Source organism: Aquarana catesbeiana, linkage group LG05 (assembly GCF_042186555.1).
Source record: "Aquarana catesbeiana isolate 2022-GZ linkage group LG05, ASM4218655v1, whole genome shotgun sequence".
NCBI lineage: Eukaryota > Metazoa > Chordata > Amphibia > Anura > Ranidae > Aquarana > Aquarana catesbeiana.
The window spans coordinates 103,460,392-103,483,334 of NC_133328.1; the positions used below are offsets into that span (position 1 = coordinate 103,460,392).

Here is a 22,943-nt window from a genome sequence, read left to right on the forward strand (position 1 = left end):
TTGTTTTTACTGTTGCATAATAAACATACATATTTGCATTAACTATGTAGTCTCCAATACATCACTGTATGCATTAGGGATGAGCTTGATGTTCGCCCGTTCGCCGAATATCGAACAATATGGGGCGATCGCAGGAAATGTGAGTGCCCGCAGAGCGCCCCATAATGTACTGCAAGATCGCATTGCTGTATGATGATTAGCCAAAGCATGCACCTGACCTGCATGCTTTGGCCAATCCCAGCGCCCTCTGCTAAGAGAGCCATAGTTGGCCAAAGGCAGGGTGCCTTTGGCCAATCATGGCTCAGGGGGACTAAGTTCACACTCCACACTATATAAGGCTGCCTGCACAGCGGCCCTGTGTAGTGTTGTTGGCGTGGACGGAGACAGCTTGATTTAGATGGAGCAGGCAAGTTATTCAGGTAGTGGCAGTGTATTTAATATATATATAGATATATATATATATATATATATATATATATATATATATATACAGTCAGTCTAGTATATATATATTATATATACTCTGCAGCATCCAGTCAGTGTAGCCTAGAGATCTACAGTCTACAGTGCATTCCGTGTTGTACTGTTTCTAATCTACTTGAGGCGGTGTATTTGATATATATATATATATATATATATATATATATACAGACAGTCTAATATATATATATATATATATATATATATATATACAGTGGGGATGGAAAGTATTCAGACCCCCTTAAATTTTTCACTCTTTGTTATATTGCAGCCATTTGCTAAAATCATTTAAGTTCATTTTTTTCCTCATTAATGTACACATAGCACCCCATATTGACAGAAAAACACAGAATTGTTGACATTTTTGCAGATTTATTAAAAAAGAAAAACTGAAATATCACATGGTCCTAAGTGTTCAGACCCTTTGCTGTGACACTCAAATATTTAACTTAGATGCTGTCCATTTCTTCTGATCATCCTTGAGATGGTTCTACACCTTCATTTGAGTCCAGCTGTGTTTGATTATACTGATTGGACTTGATTAGGAAGGCCACACACCTGTCTATATAAGACCTTACAGCTCACAGTGCATGTTAGAGCAAATGAGAATCATGAGGTCAAAGGAACTGCCTGAGGAGCTCAGAGACAAAATTGTGGCAAGCCACAGATCTGGCCAAGGTTACAAAAAAATTTCTGCTGCACTTAAGGTTCCTAAGAGCACAGTGGCCTCCATAATCCTTAAATGGAAGACGTTTGGGACAACCAGAACCCTTCCTAGAGCTGGCCGTCCGGCCAAACTGAGCTATCAGGGGAGAAGAGCCTTGGTGAGAGAGGTAAAGAAAAACCCAAAGATCACTGTGGCTGAGCTCCAGAGATGCAGTCAGGAGATGGGAGAAAGTTGTAGAAAGTCAACCATCACTGCAGCTCTCCATCAGTCGGGGCTTTATGGCAGAGTGGCCAGACGGAAGCCTCTCCTCAGTGCAAGACACATGAAAGCCCGCATGGAGTTTTCTAAAAAAACACCTGAAAGACTTCAAGATGGTGAGAAATAAGATTCTTTGGTCTGATGAGACCAAGATAGAACTTTTTGGCCTTAATTCTAAGTGGTATGTGTGGAGAAAACCAGGCACGTATCACCACCTGTCCAATACAGTCCCAACAGTGAAGCATGGTGGTGGCAGCATCATGCTGTGGGGGTGTTTTTCAGCTGGAGGGACAGGACGACTGGTTGCAATCGAGGGAAAGATGAATGTGGCCAAGTACAGGGATATCCTGGGCGAAAACCTTCTCCAGAGTGCTCAGGACCTCAGACTGGGCCGAAGGTTTACCTTCCAACAAGACAATGACCCTAAGCACACAGCTAAAATAACAAAGGAGTGGCTTCACAACGACTTCGTGATTGTTCTTGAATGGCCCAGCCAGAGCCCTGACTTAAACCCAATTGAGCATCTCTGGAGAGAACTAAAAATGGCTGTCCACCAACGTTTACCATCCAACCTGACAGAACTGGAAATGATCAGAGGATCCCCAAATCCAGGTGTGAAAAACTTGTTGCATCTTTCCCAAAAAGACTCATGGCTGTATTAGATCAAAAGGGTACTTCTACTAAATACTGAGCAAAGGGTCTGAATACTTAGGACCATGTGATATTTCACTTCTTCTTTTTTAATAAATCTGCAAAAATGTCAACAGTTCTGTGTTTTTCTGTCAATATGGGGTGCTGTGTGTACATTAATGAGGAAAAAAATGAACTTAAATGATTTTAGCAAATGGCTACAATATAACAAAGAGTGAAAAATTTAAGGGGGTCTGAATACTTTTCGTCCCCACTGTGTATATATATATATAGATATATATATAGATATAGATATATATATCTATATCTATATATATATCTATATATACACACACACTCTGCAGCATCCAGTGTAGTGTATATCTACAGTGCATTCCATGGTGTACTGTTTCTACTACTTTTCTGGTGGTGTACACAGCACACAAAACAGTGCAACCGTAGTGCAATTGCTCCTACTTTTCTGGTGGTGTACACAGCACACAAAACAGTGCAACCATAGTGCAGTTGCTATTGCTTTTCTGGTGGTGTACACATTTCACAATACAGTGCAACCGTAGTGCAGTTGCTACTACTTTTCTGGTGGTGTACACAGCACACAAAACAGTGCAACCGTAGTGCAGTTGCTACTACTTTTCTGGTGGTGTACACAGCACACAAAACATTGCAACCGTAGTGCAGTTGCTACTACTTTTCTGGTGGTGTACACAGCACACAAAACGGTGCAACCGTAGTGCAGTTGCTCCTACTTTTCTGGTGGTGTACACATTACTTAATACACTGCAGCCATAGTGCAGTTGCTACTACGTTTCTGGTGGTGTACACATTTCTTAATACACTGCACCCGTAGTGCAGTTGCTCCTACTTTTCTGGTGGTGTATACAGCACACAAAACAGTGCAACCGTAGTGCAGTTGCTACTACTTTTCTGGTAGTGTACACTGCACACAAAACAGTGCAACCGTAGTGCAGTTGCTACTACTTTTCTGGTAGAGTACACTGCACACAATACAGTGCAACCGTAGTGCAGTTGCTACTACTTTTCTGGTGGTGTACACAGCACAAAAAACAGTCCAACCGTAGTGCAGTTGCTACTACTTTTCTGGTGGTGTACACAGCACACAATACAGTGCAGTGTGGTATTACCAAACAAAATATACATCATGTCCGGAAGGCCACCAAGGAGAGGCAGACGCTCACAGGCCAGGCGTGTTTAACAGGGGCATGTAATTACAATTCTTGACATAATATTTCATAGCAGGACCCGTTCCTTTGCCCAACAAGCGTAACTGTGAGGGGTTACAGTGTTCTGGCACCACCAACACCACTACTGCCTAAGGCACAATTTTTCTGCCCCTGTTTAACAGGGGCATGTAATCACAATTCTTGATATAATATTTCATAGCAGGGCCCATTCCTGTGCCCACCAAGCGTAACTGTGAGGGCTTACAGTGTTGTGGCACCACCACCACCACCCAAGGCCCAATTTAACTGCCCTTGTTAAACAGGGGCATGTAATTACAATTTTTGATCAAATAAGGGCCCGTTCCTGCACCCAACAAGCGTAACTGTGAGGGGTTACAGTGTTGTGGCACCACCACCACCGCCTAAAGCCGAATTTTTCTGCCCCTGTTTAGGGGCATGTAATTACAATTCTTGATATAATATTTCATAGCAGAGCCTGTTCCTGCACCCAACAAGCGTAACTGTGACGGGTTACAGTGTTCTGGCACCACCAACAGCTAAGGCCCAATTTTCTGCAGAGTATTTAGGGCAGGCCGTATAGTATATATACTATAGTTCAGAGTATATAGTGCCTGGGGGACCCCTCTCACGCCATTTTTTTTTAAACTTGGGTGCGGGGTTCCCCTTAATATCCATACCAGACCCAAAGATCCTTGTAATGGGCTGAGGGGACCCATGCCATTTTTCTCAATGATTACAATACATTACAGCCGCAAGCAGTTTTAACTGACTTTTTTTTCTTTAGAAATGTCATTTTGCTGTGGTATTGTTCTAAACATGGGAAAACTGTGCCACTTTACAGGCATACTATAGACACCCCCCAGGCATGATATTTAACCACTTCAGCCCCGGAAGGTTTTACCCCCTTCCTGACCAGAGCACTTTTTACAATTCGGCACTGCGTCGCTTTAACTGCTAATTGCGCAGTCATGCAATGTTGTACCCAAACAAAATTTGCGTCCTTTTCTTCCCACAAATAGAGCTTTCTTTTGATGGTATTTGATCACCTCTGCGGTTTTTATTTTTTGCGCTATAAACAGAAAAAAATGATGTTTTCAACTTTTTGTTATAAAAATATCCAATAAACTCAATTTTAGTCATACATTTAAGCCAAAATGTATTCAGCCACATGTCTTTGGTAAAAAAAAAAGTCAATAAGCGTATATTTATGGGTTTGTGCAAAAGTTAAAGCGTCTACAAACTAGGGTACATTTTCTGGAATTTACACAGCTTTTAGTTTATGACTGCCTATCTCATTTCTTGAGGTGCTAAAATGGCAGGGCAGTACAACCCCCCCCCCCAAATGACCCCATTTTGGAAAGTAGACACCCCAAGGAAAGTGCTGAGAGGCTTGTTGAGCCCATTGAATATTTTATTTTTTTGTGATTGAATAATGACAAAAAAAATATATTTTACAAAAAGTTGTCACTAAATGATATATTACTCACACAGGCCATGGGCATATGTGCAATTGCACCCCAAAAAACATTCTGCTGCTTCTCCTGAGTACGGGGATACCACATGTGTGGGACTTTTTGGGAGCCTAGGCGTGTACAGGGCCCCAAAAACCAAGCACCGCCTTCAGGATTTCTAAGGGCGTAAATTTTTTATTTCACTACTCACTACCTATCACAGTTTTGAAGGCCATAAAATGCTAAGATGGCACAAAACTCCCCCAAATGACCCCATTTTGGAAAGTAGACACCCCAAGCTATTTGCTGAGAGGCATGTTGAGTCCATGGAATATTTTATATTTTGCCACAAGTTGCGGCAAAATGACAAACTTTTTTTTTGCTTTTTTTTTGCTCAGCTATTTGCTGAGAGGCATAGTGAGTATTTTGCAGCTCTCATTTGTTTTTGAAAATGAAGAAAGAAAAGAAAAATGTATTTTTTTTTCTCTTTTTTCAATTTTCAAAACTTTGTGACAAAAAGCGAGGTCTGCAAAATACTCACCATACCTCTCAGCAAATAGCCTGGGGTATCTACTTTCCAAAATGGGGTCATTGGGGGGGTGCCATCTGGGCATTCCATGGCCTCCGAAACTGTGATAGGCAGTGAGGAGTGACATAAAAAATTTAAACCCTTAGAAACCCTGAAGGTGGTGCTTGGTTTTCGGGGTCCCGTACCCGGCTAGGCTCCCAAAAAGTCTCACACATGTGGTATCCCTGTACTCAGGAGAAGCAACAGAATGTATTTTGGGGTGTAATTTCACATATGCCTATGGCATGTTTGAGCAATATATCATTTAGTGACAACTTTGTGCAAAAAAAAAAAAATTGTCTTTTTCCCACAACTTGTGTCACAATATAATATATTCCATGGACTCGACATGCCTCTCAGCAAATAGCTTGGGGTGTCTACTTTCCAAAATGGGGTCATTTGGGGGGGTTTTGAACTGTTCTGGCATTTTATGCACAACATTTAGAAGCTTATGTCACACATCACCCACTCTTCTAACCACTTGAAGACAAAGCCCTTTCTGACACTTTTTGTTTACATGAAAAAATATTTTTTTTTGAAAGAAAATTACTTTGAACCCCCAAACATTATATATTTTTTTAAAGCAAATGCCCTACAGATTAAAATGATGGGTGTTTCATTTTTTTTTTTCACACAGTATTTGTGCAGTGATTTTTCAAACACATTTTTTTGGGAAAAAACACACTTTTTTAATTCTAATGCACTAAAACACGCTATATTGCCCAAATGTTTGATGAAATAAAAAAGATGATCTTAGGCTGAGTACACGGATACCAAATATGACATGCTTTAAAATTGCGCACAAACGTGCAGTGGCGACAAACTGCATACATTTTTAAAAGCCTTTACAGGTTACCTCTTTAGATTTACAGAGGAAGTCTACTGCTAAAATTACTTCCCTCAATCTGACCTTCGCAGTGATACCTCACATGTATGGTGCAATTGCTGTTTACATTTGACCGATGCTTGCGCTCGCCTTTGCGCGAGAGCAGGGGGAACAGGGGTGCTTTATTTTTTTTTCTTTATTATTTTTTTTGCTTTTTTATCTTATTTTTAAACTGTTCCTTTCATGTTTTAAATTTTTTTTATCATTTTTATTGTTATCTCAGAGAATGTAATTATCCCCTATGATAGCAATAGGTAGTGACAGGTACTCTTTTTTGAAAAAATTGGGGTCTATTAGACCCTAGATCTCTCCTCTGCCCTCAAAGCATCTGACCACACCAAGATCGGTGTGATGAAATGCTTTCCCAATTTCCCAATGGCACTGTTTACATCAGGCGAAATCTAAGTCATTAAATGCTCGTAGCTTCCATTTTTTTAGGCCATAGAGATGATTGGAGCCATTCTGGTCTCTGATCAGCTCTATGGTCAGCTGGCCGAATCACCGGCTGCATTCGGGTTCCCTATTGGGACAGGAGAGCCAGAGAAAACCATGGAAGACAGTGGGGGGGGGGGGGCATTCCCTCTCACTGCTTGTCAAAGCAGTCTAGAGGTTAATTAGCCGCTAGGATTGCTTTTACATGAAAGCCTGGCTGAAAAGAATGATACCAAGATGATACCTAAACCTGCAGACATCATTCTGGTATAACCACTTAATGTTCAGCAACATACCAGTACGTTGCTGGTCCTTGTTGGGCATATATTTTAATCTTTTTTTTCATGCAGCTTGTGAGCTGAACGAAAAAAAGAGATTGATCGGTGGGTATGCCCACCATTAGAATACCTTCCTTCATCCACCCACTTCTAATGATGGGCATACATGCACCATTTATATATGACGAAGCATGGGGGCATCCGCCCCAAAAGTTAGGAGCAAATCACTACTCCGCCCCTGCTGCCCCCATGCTTCGGCATATATGCTCTTTTTTTTAACTGTAGTAGTGAAATCGCCTCTGACAGCGCTGGAGTCACGGCTTTATGTATCGTGGGAGCAAACGCTATTGCTGTCAAGATAAATAAATCCGCGCTGCAACTGAATGGCATACCTGCTAAGCAAGTGATGGTTAACAATAAAACAAAGTAACATTACAGTATAACAGTAATGCCCCGTACACATAGTCGGATTTTCCGACGGAAAATCTGTGATAGGACCTTGCTGTCGGAAATTCCGACCGTGTGTAGGCTCCATCACACATTTTCCATCGGATTTTCTGACACACAAAGTTTGAGAGCAGGATATAAAATTTTCCGACAACAAAATCCGTTGTTGGAAATTCCGATCGTGTGTACACAAATCCGACGCACAAAGTGCCACGCATGCTCAGAATAAATAAAGAGATGAAAGCTATTGGCCACTGCCCCGTTTATAGTCCCGACGTATGTGTTTTACGTCACCGCGTTCAGAACGATCGGATTTTCCGACAACTTTGTGTGACCGTGTGTATGCAAGACAAGTTTGAGCCAACATCCGTCGGAAAAAATCCTAGGATTTTGTTGTCGGAATGTCCGAACAAAGTCCGACCGTGTGTACGGGGCATAAGACTTACCATACCTGCAAAGCAAATACAAAAAAAAAATAGTCAAAAATAAAACATTTTTTAACGCAACCTGTGCCTAAAATATATATATGCTGAAGCATGAGGGCATCCACCCGCAAAAGGTAGGAGCAAATCGCTCCTCCGCCCCTGCTGCCCCCATGCTTCGGCATATATGCTGAAGTATGTAACTGTGGTGGTGAAATCACCTCCAACAGCGCTGGAGCCACAGCTTTATGTATCGTGGGAGCAAACGCTGTTGCTGTCAAGATAAATAAATCCGCGCTGCAACTGAATGGCGTACCTGCTAAGCAAATGATGGTTAACAATAAAACAAAGTAACCTTATAGTATAACAGTAAGACTTAGCATACCTGCAAAGCAAATACAAAAAAAACATAGTAAAAAATAAAATTTTTTAATGCAACCTGTGCCTAAAATATATATATATGCCGAAGCGTGGGGGCATCCACCCGCAAAAGGTAGGAGCAAATCGCTCCTCCGCCCCTGTTGCCCCCATGCTTCGGCATATATGCTGAAATATGTAACTGTGGTGGTGAAATCACCTCCGACAGCGCTGGAGTCACTGTTTTATGTATCGTGGGAGCAAACGATGTTGCTGTCAAGATAAATAAATCTGCGCTGCAGCTGAATGGCGTACCTGAAAACAAAAAAATGGTTAACAATAAAACACAGTAAAGAGTAAAGTATAAAAAAATTACATACCTGAAAAGCAAACATAATAAAACATAACATCAATAAAACATTGCAGAATAGAATACAGTAAAAAAGAGCAGAACAATAGAGAGAGAATAGAGAGAGAACAATAAAATGACAACTATTTTTGTTTTTTTTATTTTATATTTTTTTGTGTATTTTTTTTTACTTTTTTTATTATTATTATTTTTTTATAACTGTAACTTTTGTAACTGTAACCGGTTCCAGGTTTGGGTCTCTCAAAATGTGATGGCATCCTGGGAGACCCTGTGAAAGTGTGCCTAGTCTGTGCAATGCTGTACCCTACGCTAAAACTCAACTAGTGTATGGTAGTGCTCACAACATTCACCAATGCAAAGACCAGGATTGTCAGGACAGGAGGGACAATAATAGAGGGTGTCACGCCTATATCCGCGCTTTCTGCAGACACAACATTTTCTTTGGGGGGCTCGTTGGGTAGGGGTACGCGAGAGGACATAAGGAAAATGCCTCTCATGCAGCCGGCTTATTGCATTTGGATTGAGAAGGTGGAGGTGGAGCACCGTCTGGAAACAGAAGGGCTCTGACGATCTCTTCCTGGAATTTAAGGAAGGATCCAGTCCGTCCTGAAGCTCTGTATAGCACATGAGCATTCAGTAAAGCCAATTGAAATAAGTATACAGACACTTTTTTATACCAGCGTCTGGCCTTACGGTAACTAGGTACGGCGCCAACAACTGGTCGTTGAGGTCCACCCCTCCCATATTTTGGTTATATTCATGGACACAGAGGGGTTTCTCCATAACACCAGTCGCCGTAGGAATTTGGACTGTCGTGTCTGCATGAAGGGAGGTGAGAACGAAAACATTCTTATTATCCCTCCACTTCATAGCGAGCAAATTATTACACTGCAAGCAGGCTCTCTCCCCCAGCCTAAGACGGGAATCTACAAGCCGCTGGGGAAAGCCCCGACGATTAGGTCGCACAGTGCCACATGCTCCAATCTGATGATCAAAAAGGTGACTAAAAAGTGGCACGCTCGTGTAATAATTGTCCACATATAAGTGGTACGCCTTTAAGGGTGACACCAAGTCCCACACAATCTTGCCAGCTTCCTATGTAGTCAGGGCAGTTTGTCGGCTCTACGTGGCTATCTTTTCCCTCGTAAACCATAAAACTACATGTATAGCCTGTGGCCCTGTCACAGAGCTTATACATCTTGACCCCGTATCTGGCACGCTTGCTGGGAAGGTACTGTTTGAATGACAAGCGGCCAGAAATTCTACATACCTTGCTTGTAACGAGTGTTTTTTTGAGTTACTGTTGCCTTTCTATCATCTCAAACCTATTGCCAATTCTCCTCTGACCTCTGACATCAACAAGGCATTTCCGTCCACACAACTACCACTCACTGGATATTTTCTCTTATTCGGACCATTCTCTGTAAACCCTAGAGATGGTTGTGCATGAAAATCCCAGTGGATCAGCAGTTTTTGAAATACTCAGACCAGCCCGTCTGGCACCAACAACCATGCCATGTTCAAAGTCACTTAAATCCCCTTTCTTCCCCATGATAATGCTTGGTTTGAACTTCAGCAAATCGTCTTCACCACGTCTAAATGCTGAAATGCGTTAAGTTGCTGCCATTTGATTGGCTGATTAGCAGTTTGTGTTACCATACCAAGCAATTGAACAGGTGTACCTAATAAATTGGCCGGTGAGTGTATATCGGACAGGTATATTATAGAAGTATAATACCTCAAAAGTGTGATTCTGATTTTAAAATAAGGAAGGGGGCATCTAATAAGCTAAAGCAAAAGGAAGAAAAAGGCAAAGAAAGGGGGGATGTGGTAAAAGGGGAGAAAAGAGGAGAGAAATAAAAAAAAAAGATGGTATAATAGATTGTAACATAGGGATATGAGAGCCAAAGAAGAACAGAGACGGGGAGGGAGAAGGAAAAAGGGATTCAAGTGGAAAGGGGAGGGAAAGGACCTCTATGGACTGATCATGTAGCTTAATCTAAAAGTAATAAACAACATCTCTCTGCAAAGAAGAAGCATTATACTTACCTTCCCTGACACCCAATCCAACAATCTACCAATCTTCACTTTGCCCAGGTGCTATGGTGAATGGAGAATCCACTTTATTCGGCATGTTTAGAGGGGTGTCAGATGCTTCGTTCCCCATCAAGTACTGTGTTTCCTTTCCATGGCCCCTGCATTAATACTGCATGTTGTAGTGGCATAGGGGCTGGTGGAAGCAACCACAGCACTCCACCCAAGTGCATCAGATGACAGAATTGCTTTAAGTATTTAGTAAGTTGACCAATTTGTTTAAAAAAAAATTATTTTATGGGTGTCACACGGATTGGAAGTGTTCACAGACAAATACTATCCTGACAGAAATTGTAACTTTTTCCCACTCCAACCAAAAGTAATAAAAATATTGTTAATGTTAGGCTGTAATAAAAATACTTATTTGGACCTTTTTTCATCATTTGCTGCATCATAGTGCGGCTGATCTCCCACAACCTCTTTGCAGCCACTACCAGTGTACATGTAGTCCAGTGATGGCTGCAGGGCATTTGTCAGGGGAGTTTTATGATAATGGCAATAGCAGACCATGCCTGTTCAATATAATTCAGCACAGAGGCATGTAGTCTTCACTGGGATAGCATGTGACAGAGTGACAAGAACAACTGAAAGGCAGGGACAGAGCCTTGTCATCCTATAACAGGACATGCTCATGATATGTGAGAATTTAGCTTTGGGTTTACTTATACCTTATGGAGCAGTGATTGAGCCACACGATCTTGTTATGACACCTAAAAAGTTACATGGACATCCACATAGTGTTTATCAACCACTTCAGCCCTGGAAAAATGTACCCCCTTCCTGACCAGAGCACTTTTTGCGATTCGGCACTGCGTCGCTTTAACTGACAATTGCGCGGTCGTGTGACGTTGTACCGAAACAAAATTGACGTCCTTTTTTCCCACAAATAGAGCTTTCTTTTGGTGGTATTTGATCGCCTCTGTAGTTTTTATTTTTTGCACTATAAACAAAAAAAAAAGAACATGAATTTTGAAAAAAACACATTATTTTTTAGTATAATAAATATCCCCCAAAAATATATAAAAAAAGTTTTTTTCCTCAGTTTAGGCCGATGTGTATTCTTCTACATATTTTTGGTAAAAAAAAATCGCAGTAAGCGTATATTGATTGGTTTGTGCAAAAGTAATAGCGTCTACAAAATAGGGGAAAGATTTATAGCATTTTTATTTTTTATTTTTTTTCTTGCGGCGATCTGCGATTTTTATCATGACTGCGACATTATGGCGGACACATCGGAGAAGCTTGACACATTTTTGGGACCATTTGCATTAATACAGCGATCGATGCTATAAAATTGCATTGATTACTGTAAAAATGTCACTGGCAGTGAAGGGGTTAACACTAAGGGCGCTTGAGGGGTTAACTGTGTTCCCTGGGAGGTGATTCTAACTGAGGGGGGAGGGGATTGACTGGAGGAAGTGACGGATCGTGGTTCCTAGCTAATAGGAACAAACGATCTGTCACTCCTGTCAGAACAGAACAGGGAAGTGTGTGTTTACACACCCTCGTCCCTGTTCTGTGTCTCCTGGTCACGCTCCCTCCTCACTGGCTGTGATTAACAGCAGCATCTATCTCTGAGCCTAAGGCCCCTTTCACACTGGGGCGGTAGGGGGCGTTGTTTTACCGCGGTATTCGGCCGCTAGCGGTGCGGTTTTAACCCCCCGCTGGCGGCCGAAAAAGGGTTAAAACCCCTCGTATAGCGCGGCTATAGCCGCAGTATTACTGCGGTATAGCCGCGCTGTCCCATTGATTTCAATGGGCAGGAGCGGTTTAGGAGCGGTGAATATACCGCTCCTTCACCGCTCCAAAGATGCGGCTCGCAGGAGATTTTTTCTCCTGCCAGCGCACCGCTTCAGTGTGAAAGCCCTCGGGCTTTCACACTGAACAAACAGCGGAGGCTGTTTAGGGGCGGTTTGCAGGCGCTATTTTTAGCGCAATAACGCCTGCAAACCGCCCCAGTGTGAAAGGGGCCTAAGAGTACTGGTGGGGATGCATTAAAGTATAACTAAAGGCAAAACTTTTTTTTTTGTTTGTTTTGTATAGAGTGCAGGGGAATTAGAACACCTGTCAGTTTTTATTACTGTCTTACCCTCATTAGGGAGAGTCACCCTCTTTGTCCCGTCTACCATTGTCATTGAAAGTGAGAGTAAAGAAAATCCCAAATTTTGGGTTGTCCCCAGAAACCTAATAGAGAGGAAATCTTCTAATGTAGACACTAGTTCTTGGTACCTGGGGGTTCCCAAGGAATTCCTTTAATTTGCACAATTTCATCTTACTTTCTGTTTTGGCTATGAAACAGGAAATTTCCCAATGGGACACAGATGGCGAAAACAATTCTGACAGGGGTTATAATCCTCCCTTACTCTATCCAAAATGAAAAAAAAAGTTTTGCCTATAGTTATACTTTAAGGTAAAAATAAAAAAAACGTTACCATTTAGAACCACTTTTAGGTGTATGAAAAGACAAACATTTTAGAATTATGGTACTGAATATCCAATCTCCCTGTGTTTCAGAGAACACAGCATGTTGAAGCAAATGTAATTTAGGGATACAAATTTATCTATATATGATACTATCATAAGCTTTCTGACAATCAATTTCCATAAAAGCGCACTTCCAAGTTAAGCAGGATGGTGTTTCAGGTGAACAGAGGTATTTAGAGGTGACAACAAAGTTCAACATGGTTTTCATATTATTTATTGCACATACTCTCAAACATAAGTTTGTCATTGTGTTGATGTGCATTGGCCATAAAAATTAATGTCCTTTCTTTAATCTGTTCATGGGTATTTGAAGTGAATGGAAGCACATGACAAACAAAAAAACAGTAATACAAAGATCCAAATGAGTCCAGTTTTAGCGTTCTTACAGATTGCACTGCATCATTCGTTATTGGTGAAGCTTAGAAACGTGTACTTTTCTGCTCCTGCTCTGTGCTCAGTTCAAGATGTCCATTGATCGAATGTTCTCCTCTTTTGCTCTCGCTTCTGAAAAAAAAAAGACAACTCGGCCTCAAATATGGGAAAATATGGGAAAATTGATGCAATACAATTTGACATCTTATGATATGAGACCAGAACTTTAGAAATAATCATGAAATTATTATTTTGACCATATAAATCTATTATTTCTACCAAATGTAGATATTGATTTTTTTTTTGAATGGGTGAACAATGTAAATTTATTTCCGAAACTAGCACTGAAAAAAAAGTGCATTAATAAGGTAAAACTCGTGCCACCGACATCACAAGAAACAATTACCAGTCTGTGGATTTTGATTCTCTGTAAAAAAAGATGAAATATTGTAACAGATTCTTTTTTTTTTAAAATTTTTCCATCCACGCTATAGTCGAATGACGGCTACAGCGCGGACCTACATTGCCGGGAGGCCGTCAATAGACGTCTTCCCCTTTCCTCGCTCTCTGCGGGTCACGTGCGGCGCGCTCTATGATCACCTGCCCCTTACCACGTAATCAGCTGTCAGCCAATGACAGCTGATCACTTGATGTAAACAGAAGCTCAGTAATTGTTTTTTTTTCTCCTCACGCTGACAGCGCGAAGAGAAAAAAAAGCCGATCACCGGCTTCTGTTGAAGAAAGGACATCGGTCCCAAAGAGGAAGAGGCATAGCCGCCTCATCTGTGCCAACCAGTACCACCTGCCAGTGCCCACAGTGCCATCAATCGGTGCCCACCAGTTAATATCAGTGCCACCAATCAGTGCCACCTATCAATGCCCAAGAATGCCACCAATCAATGCCCACCAGTGATGCCAGTCAGTGCCTCATCAGTGACATCTAGAAGTGCTGCTTATCCGTGTCACCTACCAGTGCCCATTACTGCCACCCATCAGTGCCACCCACCAGTGCCCATCAGTGCCACCCATCAGTGCCAGCTATCAGTGCCACCCATCAGTGCCAGCTATCAGTGCCCTTCAGTGCCGCCCTTCAGTGCTGCCCATCAGTGCCACCTCTCAGTGCCCACCAGTGCCATCTCTCAGTGCCCACCAGTGCTGCCTCATTAGTGCCCAACAGTGCCGCCTTATCAGTGCCCATCAGTGCCGACTTATCAGTACCCATCAGTGCCGCATATTAGTGTCCATCAGTGCAGCCTCATCAGCGCGCATCAATGAAGGAGAAAAATGATCTGTTTGCAAAATGTTATAACAAAATATAAAACCGTTTTGTTTTTGTTTTCAAAATTTCAGTCTTTTTTCATTTTTTTAAGGAAAAATAAAAAACCCAGAGGTGATCAAATAACACCAAAAGAAAGCTCTATTTGTGGGAAAAAATATATAAAAATTTCATTTGGGTACAGTGTTACATGACCGCGCAATTGTCATTCAAAGAGTGAGAGCGCTGAAAGCTGAAAATTGGTCTAGGCAGGAGGGAGGTTTAAGTGCCCAGTAAGCAAGTGGTTAAATCACTTCATTCTTTATTAATACTTTTTCATACAAAAAGCAACAAGAATAACAAACAACATACACCCAACATACCACCCCGGCACGTAATGAGATGGGGGATAGGGAGGTGGAGTGGGATTCCTCCTATCCCCCCAATGCACCTTCCAGGTTATTCACTCCCCTCCCTCTCTTTCCCTCTCATCATTTGAAGCTCACTGTATACGTCTATTCTCTCCAACTTCCCTAAGAATTGCTGTGATCTACCGGCCCCCTGGACCATTATCGACTTTCCTTGATGAGTTTTCTGCCTGGTTACCCTACTTTCTCTCTTCGAAAATTCCCACAATCCTTCATGGTGATTTCAACATCCCTGCTAATACAAACACTCCTGCTACTTCTAAACTTCTAATGCCCCTTACACACGAGTGGATTTTCCATCGGAGAAAACTTGGATGGTTTTTCCGACGGAATTCCACTCAAGCTTGCCTTGCATACACACGGTCAGACAAAAGTTCTCTGAACTTTCGACCGTCAAGAACGCGGTGACGTAGAACACTACGACGAGCCGAGAAAATGAATGCTTCCGAGCATGAGTCAAATTGTTTCCGAGCATGCATAGGAATTTGTACAGACGATCCCATTTTCGGATAGTAACTTTTCCCAACCGAAAAATAGAGAACATGCTCTCAATCTTTTGCTGGCTGGAATTCTGCCAGCAAAAGACCGATGGAGCATACACATGGTCACATTTTCCAACAAAAAGCTCTCATCGGAGTTTTGCTGGCGGAATTTCCAATCGTGTTTATGCGGCATTAGTCTAACCTCTTCATTTGACCTGAAGCAATGGGTACAGGCTTCTACTCACTCTGATAGCAACATCCTTGACCTTGTATTCTCCTACTTATGCACTCCATGCAACTTCTCAAACAATCCTTTTCCTCTATCCGATCATCACCTTATTAGTTTCTCTCTCCCCCTGTCTTCCACCACCTTTCTCTCCAAATCGCCTAACCATCACCTGTAGAAACTTTTGCAACTTCAACTCTTCTCTCCTCTATTCTGCTACTGACCACCTCTATGACAAAATCTCTCCCCTGTCCTGCCCCAACCAAGTCACTTCCATCTACAATAAATCCCAGTCCTCCACCCTGGACAAGCTCGCTCCCCTCACCACACGCAGAATCAGGCCTCGACCCCTACAACCCTGGCAAACAGATGACACGAAAAATTCTCAAAAAACGTAGTGACGCTCTTCAGCGTCTGTGGCACAAGACTAAGTCTCTCAAAGACTTCAACCAATACAAATCTGCCCTCCAAAAATACTATTCTTTCCTCCACACTGCCAAGCTGACCTATTTTACAACTCTTATTAACACCTTCTCATCCAGTCCCCGTAAACTCTTCTCTACCTTCAACTCTTTACTTCGTCCTCCACCCACTCACTCACTCACTGCCCAGGAGATTGCTAATCATTTCAAAAAATAAGATTGATACAATCCGTAATGAAATCTCCACTCTACAGGTATCTCCCCCAGTTAAGACCCCATATCAGCAGATACAATTGACACTCCCCCTATTCAAATCTGCTACTACAGACGAAGTTGCTAAACTCCTTTCTAATGCCCACCTAACCACCTGCCACCTGGACCCTATTCCCACTAAAATACTACAGTCGCCCTCTGACTCTATCCTACACTCTCTAACCCACATCTTCAATCTCTCCTTCACCTCTGGCATTTTCCCCAACGCTCTAAAACATGCAGCGGTCACCCCCATACTTAAAAAATCATTCTTGGACCCTGCCAATCTTAACAACCTACGCCCTATCTCCTTGCTCCCTTTTTCCTCTAAACTCCTTGAATGCTTACAACCAACTGAGTGTCCACCTCATTAAGAATAACCTTCTTGATCCCCTTCAATCTGGATTTCGCCCTCAACACTCCACAGATACGGCTCTTTTAAAACTCACAAATGACCTACTAACTGCAAAAACCAACGGACACTATTCTGTACTCCTACTTCTGGACCTTTCAGCTGCCTTTGACATGGGTTGACCACCCCCTCCTCCTCAAAAAACGTTATTTCCTTGGTCTCCGTGACTCTGCTCTTCACTGGTTCTCATCCTACCTATCCAACGCACCTTCAGTGTCACTTATGCCGCGTACACACGAGCGGACTTTACGGCAGACTTTGTCCGGCGGACTTTTCAACGAACTTTACGACGGACTTTCTGAATGAACGGACTTGCCTACACACGATCAAGTCCGATGGATTCGTATGTGATGACGTACGACCAGACTAAAACAAGGACGTTCATAGCCAGTAGCCAATAGCTGCCATAGCGTCGGTTTTTGTCCGTTGGACTAGCATACAGACGAGCGGACTTTTCAACCGGACTCGAGTCTGTCGGAAAGATTTGAAACATGTTTCATTTCTAGGTCCGTCGAACTTTTGGGGAAAAAAAGTCCGCTGGAGCCCACACACGATCGAATTGTCCGACGGATTTCAGTCCGCTGGAACAAGTATGCTGTAAAGTCTGGTCGTGTGTACGCAGCATTACAATTCTACTTCCTCCACTCCTCCTCCCTTCTCTGTCGGGGTCCCCCATCGTTCTGTTCTTGGACCTCTTTTATTTTCAATCTACACCTCTTCCCTGGGTCAGCTGATAGGCTCTCACGGCTTTCAATATCATTTCTACGCTGATGACACACAAATCTATCTCTCCACCCCTCAAATCACTCCATCAGTCTCCTCCCGCATCACTAACCTACTAACAGACATATCTGTATGGATGTCACACCACTTCCTCAAACTCAACGTGTCTAAAACCGAGCTTATAATATTTCCTCCCCCACGTGCCTCTTCCCCTGACTTATCTGTCAAGAGCAATGGCACAACCATCCACCCATCCCCACATGTCAGCATGCTAGGTGTTATCCTGGACTCTGAAGTCTCCTTTTGGCCCCATATCCAATCACTTTCCAAAGCTTGCCGCCTCAACCTCCGCAACATCTCTAAACGACGTCCCTTTCTAACCAATGAAACCACAAAGCTCCTGATTTACTCCCTGGTTATCCCTCGCCTTGACTACTGCAACTCCCTCCTCATTAGCTTTCCTTTTTTTCCTTTCCTTGTAATATAAATAATTGTGTTAAGTTTTTTTGTTGAGGATAGGGTTGCCAAGGGTGTTACCGACAGCGCTGATGCCCATTGTTCATCTGAGATTGGTCCTATATCGAGGATATACCAGCAAGGCTGACCTTGCTGGTATATCCACTGTTCTTTTAAATTTATCATATAATGTATCATATATTTGTGAAATCAAACCCTTTTTCTTTTCTGTCTTTTCCAGCAAGGCTATTACCTCTGATTTTTTAAATTTCAGTTCATTCAATCGATCCTGTGCTTGTAATGCATGCCTAAGCTGTAAAATTTGAAAGAATCTTTGGTTTGGGATACTATATTCATTTCTTAGTTCAGTAAAGGTTTTTATAACATCATCCTGGAATAGCTGTATCATATACCTTAGTCCCTTGAGCCTCCATATCTCAAGCCCTTCCAGTTTCCTCAGTTCCCCATAACTACTATTATTCCATATAGGGGTGTATACCGTATAGCCTTTTATTTCTGTAATTTTTTTCATTTCCTTCCATACCTTGTCAAATAATTTACCCATAACAAATCCTTTGTTAAACAATTGATTTCTCATCTCTAATAAGGAATACAATGGGTAGTCGGGGTATACTGAATATTGAATATTTGTTATATCCGTAATTCACGTTTACTACTCAACCCTCGCAGCCCATAGATTTAAAAGTGACAGTCCTTAATGCTTTATTCATCAACATAAACTGGGATAGGAGAAGGACTTCCTTTGAGATGCTCTTCTGTTACATTGTCATCTTTCATGAATCATACAAGAAAATCTGAGTACAATTGCGGACAGTCAAGAAATCATTTCTCAATAATCTCTTCAATCAGGGACGATGGAAGTAGATTTGATAGAGAATAAGTTGATAAAGAGTCACTCTGAATAACTTCTTCATCTGGATAACTTTAAAAGAACGATCCACATCTCTACATGTGTGCTTGCAGCTTCACCCCTACCTTTTTACCAATACTTCCCACCGACATGATACTTCCAAATTAGGCTAAAGGAGAGCAAATCTGAATAACTCCTCCCGCTTGACTGATTGGAATCCCAGGGCAATGCTGAACACCCTCAGACTCTGGCAGTACCTTTCCCTTGGGCTTTCACTCACGTGATCGATAGTCCATGTGCCACTCATAAACGATCAATCACCCAGTTTCCTTCCGCTTTGTTGCTACTTCATCCGCAATGTCCCTTAGCTTCCTTTATCTCTTTGTGGCCTGTTCCCCTTCCCGCAGGGGCGGCCTACAACATCCAAGACTACACGTGGCAAGATGTCGTCTGTTCCTCCATGAGGACCGGATCTCCACCCTTCTCGCTAGGGTGAAGCTCCGTTGGCTCCCCGGAGGGGAAAACCTCCAACCTGCCCTCCGGGAACCAGGCTGGCTCTCTCGCTCCTCAGAGCAGGACTGGACTCGAACTCCCGGACACCATGTTACCTGCCTTTTTATATGAGAGTCCCGGGATTACCAAGCAAATTAATGATTGGCTGAGACCAACACATAAACACCTGTCACTCAAATAAAGAAATAAAACAATACAGGCCTGCTGCAAATAGCATCAGCCTGTCTAAATTTACCTGCAACAGAAAGCTAACAAGAAAAGTTCACCTACATAAAAGTAGGTGCCCGCTACACTGATAATAGCAGACTCGGTATAGAATCAGAGCTTGATATTACTGTCCATCCAAAAAAATGTTGTATTTGTGAAGCAAAGAAGTAGCTTTTTGGGTGGGGAATCGCCAATCCACCAGCTTCTTTATTTAACAATAATGCTGTTAACTTTATGCGTGGTTGTTTTTTCTTCTAAATAAGTTCTCTAAAAAGAACACTGTGATCTATAAGGGTGAATTATTAAACACAAAGTAATTGTGGGGTCCAAATCATTTTAACTAGATTTGCTCTACCTATCACTGTCAGTGGCAATTTACACCAACTTCGGCATTTGTCCTTAAATCTCGCTAATAAAGATTTAAGGTTCAGTTTAATATAATCTTTTACATTCCGAGATATCTCTATCCCCAAGTATCTCACTGTATGCTTAATTTGAATATATTATGCGTGGTTTAATAAAGGGACTTTTAACTCTAATGGTAGTAGTTCAGACTTAGCCCAATTAATCTGGAAGCCCGAGAGTCTCCCAAATATGGAGATGAGGCTCATAAGTTTCGCTTTGAGATATCCCCCCAGGAAAATAAGAGCATCGTCTGCATAAAAAGGGCCACTTTATCCTCTTTTCCTGCTCATTGGAACCCAACTATTTCCACTGACTGTCTAATAGCAAGGGCAAGAGGTTCCACTGCCATTGCAAAAAGTATTGGGACAGGGGGCAACCCTGCCTTGTCCCTCTAGACAAATTGAACGACCTTGATAATGTATTATTAATTCTTACCCTTGCTTTTGGTTCCCTATATAACATTTTAACCCATTTTAAAAATCCCGGGCCTATACCAAAAGCCTCCAATACGGCCCATACGAGCCATAGATATTCCCACTCCACAATATTGAAAGCTTTTTGGGCATCCAGGCACAATATTGCTCTAGTTCCCGTATTTTCCATGGGGAGCTGCATATTTAAAAAAAGTCTACGAATATTTGTTGATGCTGCTCTTGTTGTAATAAAACCTGTTTGGTCCTCATGAATCAAAATGTTAATATTGCATGATAATCTATTTGCAAGAACATCTTAAAGTCTGAGGTGAGGAGGGAAATAGGGCGATAAGACTCAGGCAGCAATGGGTCCTTCCCCTGTTTTGGAATTACTATAATTATGCATTGACTCTGGGAGTCTTTGTTTCCGAAAAGTGTCATATAGTACTTCTAATAATTCTGGCAACAAAATCTTACCAAATTTTTTATAGATTTCCATGGGTAGTCCGTTCATCCCTGGTGCTTTATTATTGTGAGTTTGTGCAACTGCTTGTTTTAACTCTTCCAGGTATATGGGGCTATCGAGAAACTCCCTTTCTTCAAATTTTCCAATTTGTCCAAGAATAGTGTTACTTGATTCATTGACTTCTCCACCCTTGATTCATAAAGTAAGGTGTAGAAGTCAACAAATATATTCTGAATACTACCTGTATCATACCTCACTACCCCTTCTGTATCTTAGGCTGCTGCTATAGTTATCAGGCCCTCTTGAGCCCGAGCTATCACAGCTAACATACGTCCCACCTGTTCCCCCATCTCATAGTGTTTTAGGTTTTGAAAAAATCAGCTATTTTCTGCTTTGGTAAAAGATAAGATTTTATACATTTTTTGAGCTTCCTGCCAAGGTAGGCGCTTTTCTTCTATGGGGTCCGAATATAGTCCTGCTCTGTTTGAGTCACCCTTTACCTCCTCCTCCCGACTTCTAGATGAACTCTTAATTTTAGTTATTTCTTTAATCATTACCCCACGCATATATGCCTTCATAGTTTCCCAAACTACTAATAAAGATGTCAAGTTTTTTTTTTTTTTATTCTATCAGCTGTAGTTCTATCGTGTCCTCCTCTGTCATTAATAACAGCCACTATGGATTAATTTTCCAGGGTGGAGAAGATAACTGTCCCTCAGTCTGTGTGGTCAGTATAAGTGGGGAATGATAAGAGAGCCCCCTAGGGCCATATTGAATTGACTCTAGCCATGGGAGAAAGTTATCATTCCCCAAAGCCAAGTCTAGTCTTGACAGAGATCCATATGTACTCGAACAAAAGTATTCTCTCTTTAGAGGGTATCTAATTCTCAACATATCCATTAACCCCATTTCTAGTTCTATTCGTTCTTTGTTTACTCTTTGTGGTGCTATATCTATCCTCTTCCTCATTCATTATGTTATTAAAATCTCCCATTACTAGGATTGGTAAGTTCGGCCACTGTACCATTTTCCTTAAAACACATTTTTCAGCACTTCATCATTGTATGGAGGAGGAACATAGACATTCACCAACAAAACATTTTTAGTATTTAGTGAGCACCGAGGTACAATATAACGACCTTCAGGATCTTTAAAACTCTCTCTGTATGAAAACCATACCGAACAGGAAATCAGGATGCTAACGCCTCGAGAATAGGTAGAGTATACCGCATGAGTTTGATACGTGAATCTTGATCTTTCAAAAAGCATCGTATCCTCTCGTTCAAGGTGGGTATCTTGCAAAAATATTATTGCTGGTTTATAAAACTCAATTGCTTCAAAAACTGCCTATCTCTTTCCCCTATCACCCAACCTGCTCACATTCCATGACAACACCCTAATTTTTTCACTCATTATTTCATATCACCAACTGGTAATCCACCAGTCCCCAGCAACCCCTACATGATATCCAATGTACCTTATATAAGAAGAAATATTTCCGATTTCTTTAAATTAACACAGTGTATGATATTAGAGATCCTGACAGAATTGCAAGAGGGGAGAGAGAGCATACGGACCAAAAAAAAAAAAAAAAAACACCCCCCCCAAACCCACCCCCACAAATCCCCCACCCCTTCCTACGTCCCCATTCATACATACCCACCATGCAAACTGGTTGGGGATAACCCCAAACCCTCGACAAAGTCCACACGGGACTCATACAAGGGGACTATCTAGTTACTTCAAAACAGTTGCAAGTATTATGCTTGTGCCAAATGAATATCTGCAAATAAAAAATAAATAAATAAAAAAAGGGGGAGGAAAGAGAAGGTCATTCAATCTATTAACATTCAATGAGTCTTTTTGTTTTCCTCTGTATATCTTTCTTCTAACTATGCGTTAGCTGCATCTGGATTTTCAGAAAAGACGATCTTTTCACCGTCCATAATTCTCAACTTAGCTGGATATAACATTGAATATGTTATTTGTTTTA

The 22,943-nt window shown here is 41.8% G+C and overlaps 1 protein-coding gene across 1 annotated transcript in view; it reads right to left on the bottom strand.

The window, feature by feature from the left end:
* Positions 1 to 13,251: 13,251 nt before the first annotated feature.
* LOC141144381 (solute carrier family 22 member 13-like) overlaps positions 13,252 to 22,943 on the bottom strand; it is a 60,023-nt gene continuing 50,331 nt past the window's right edge. Inside the window, exon 10 of the mRNA XM_073630018.1 lies at positions 13,252 to 13,551. Within this exon, the coding sequence (XP_073486119.1) occupies positions 13,467 to 13,551 (85 nt within the window). The 3' untranslated portion in view covers positions 13,252 to 13,466. The remainder of the gene's footprint in view (positions 13,552 to 22,943) is intronic.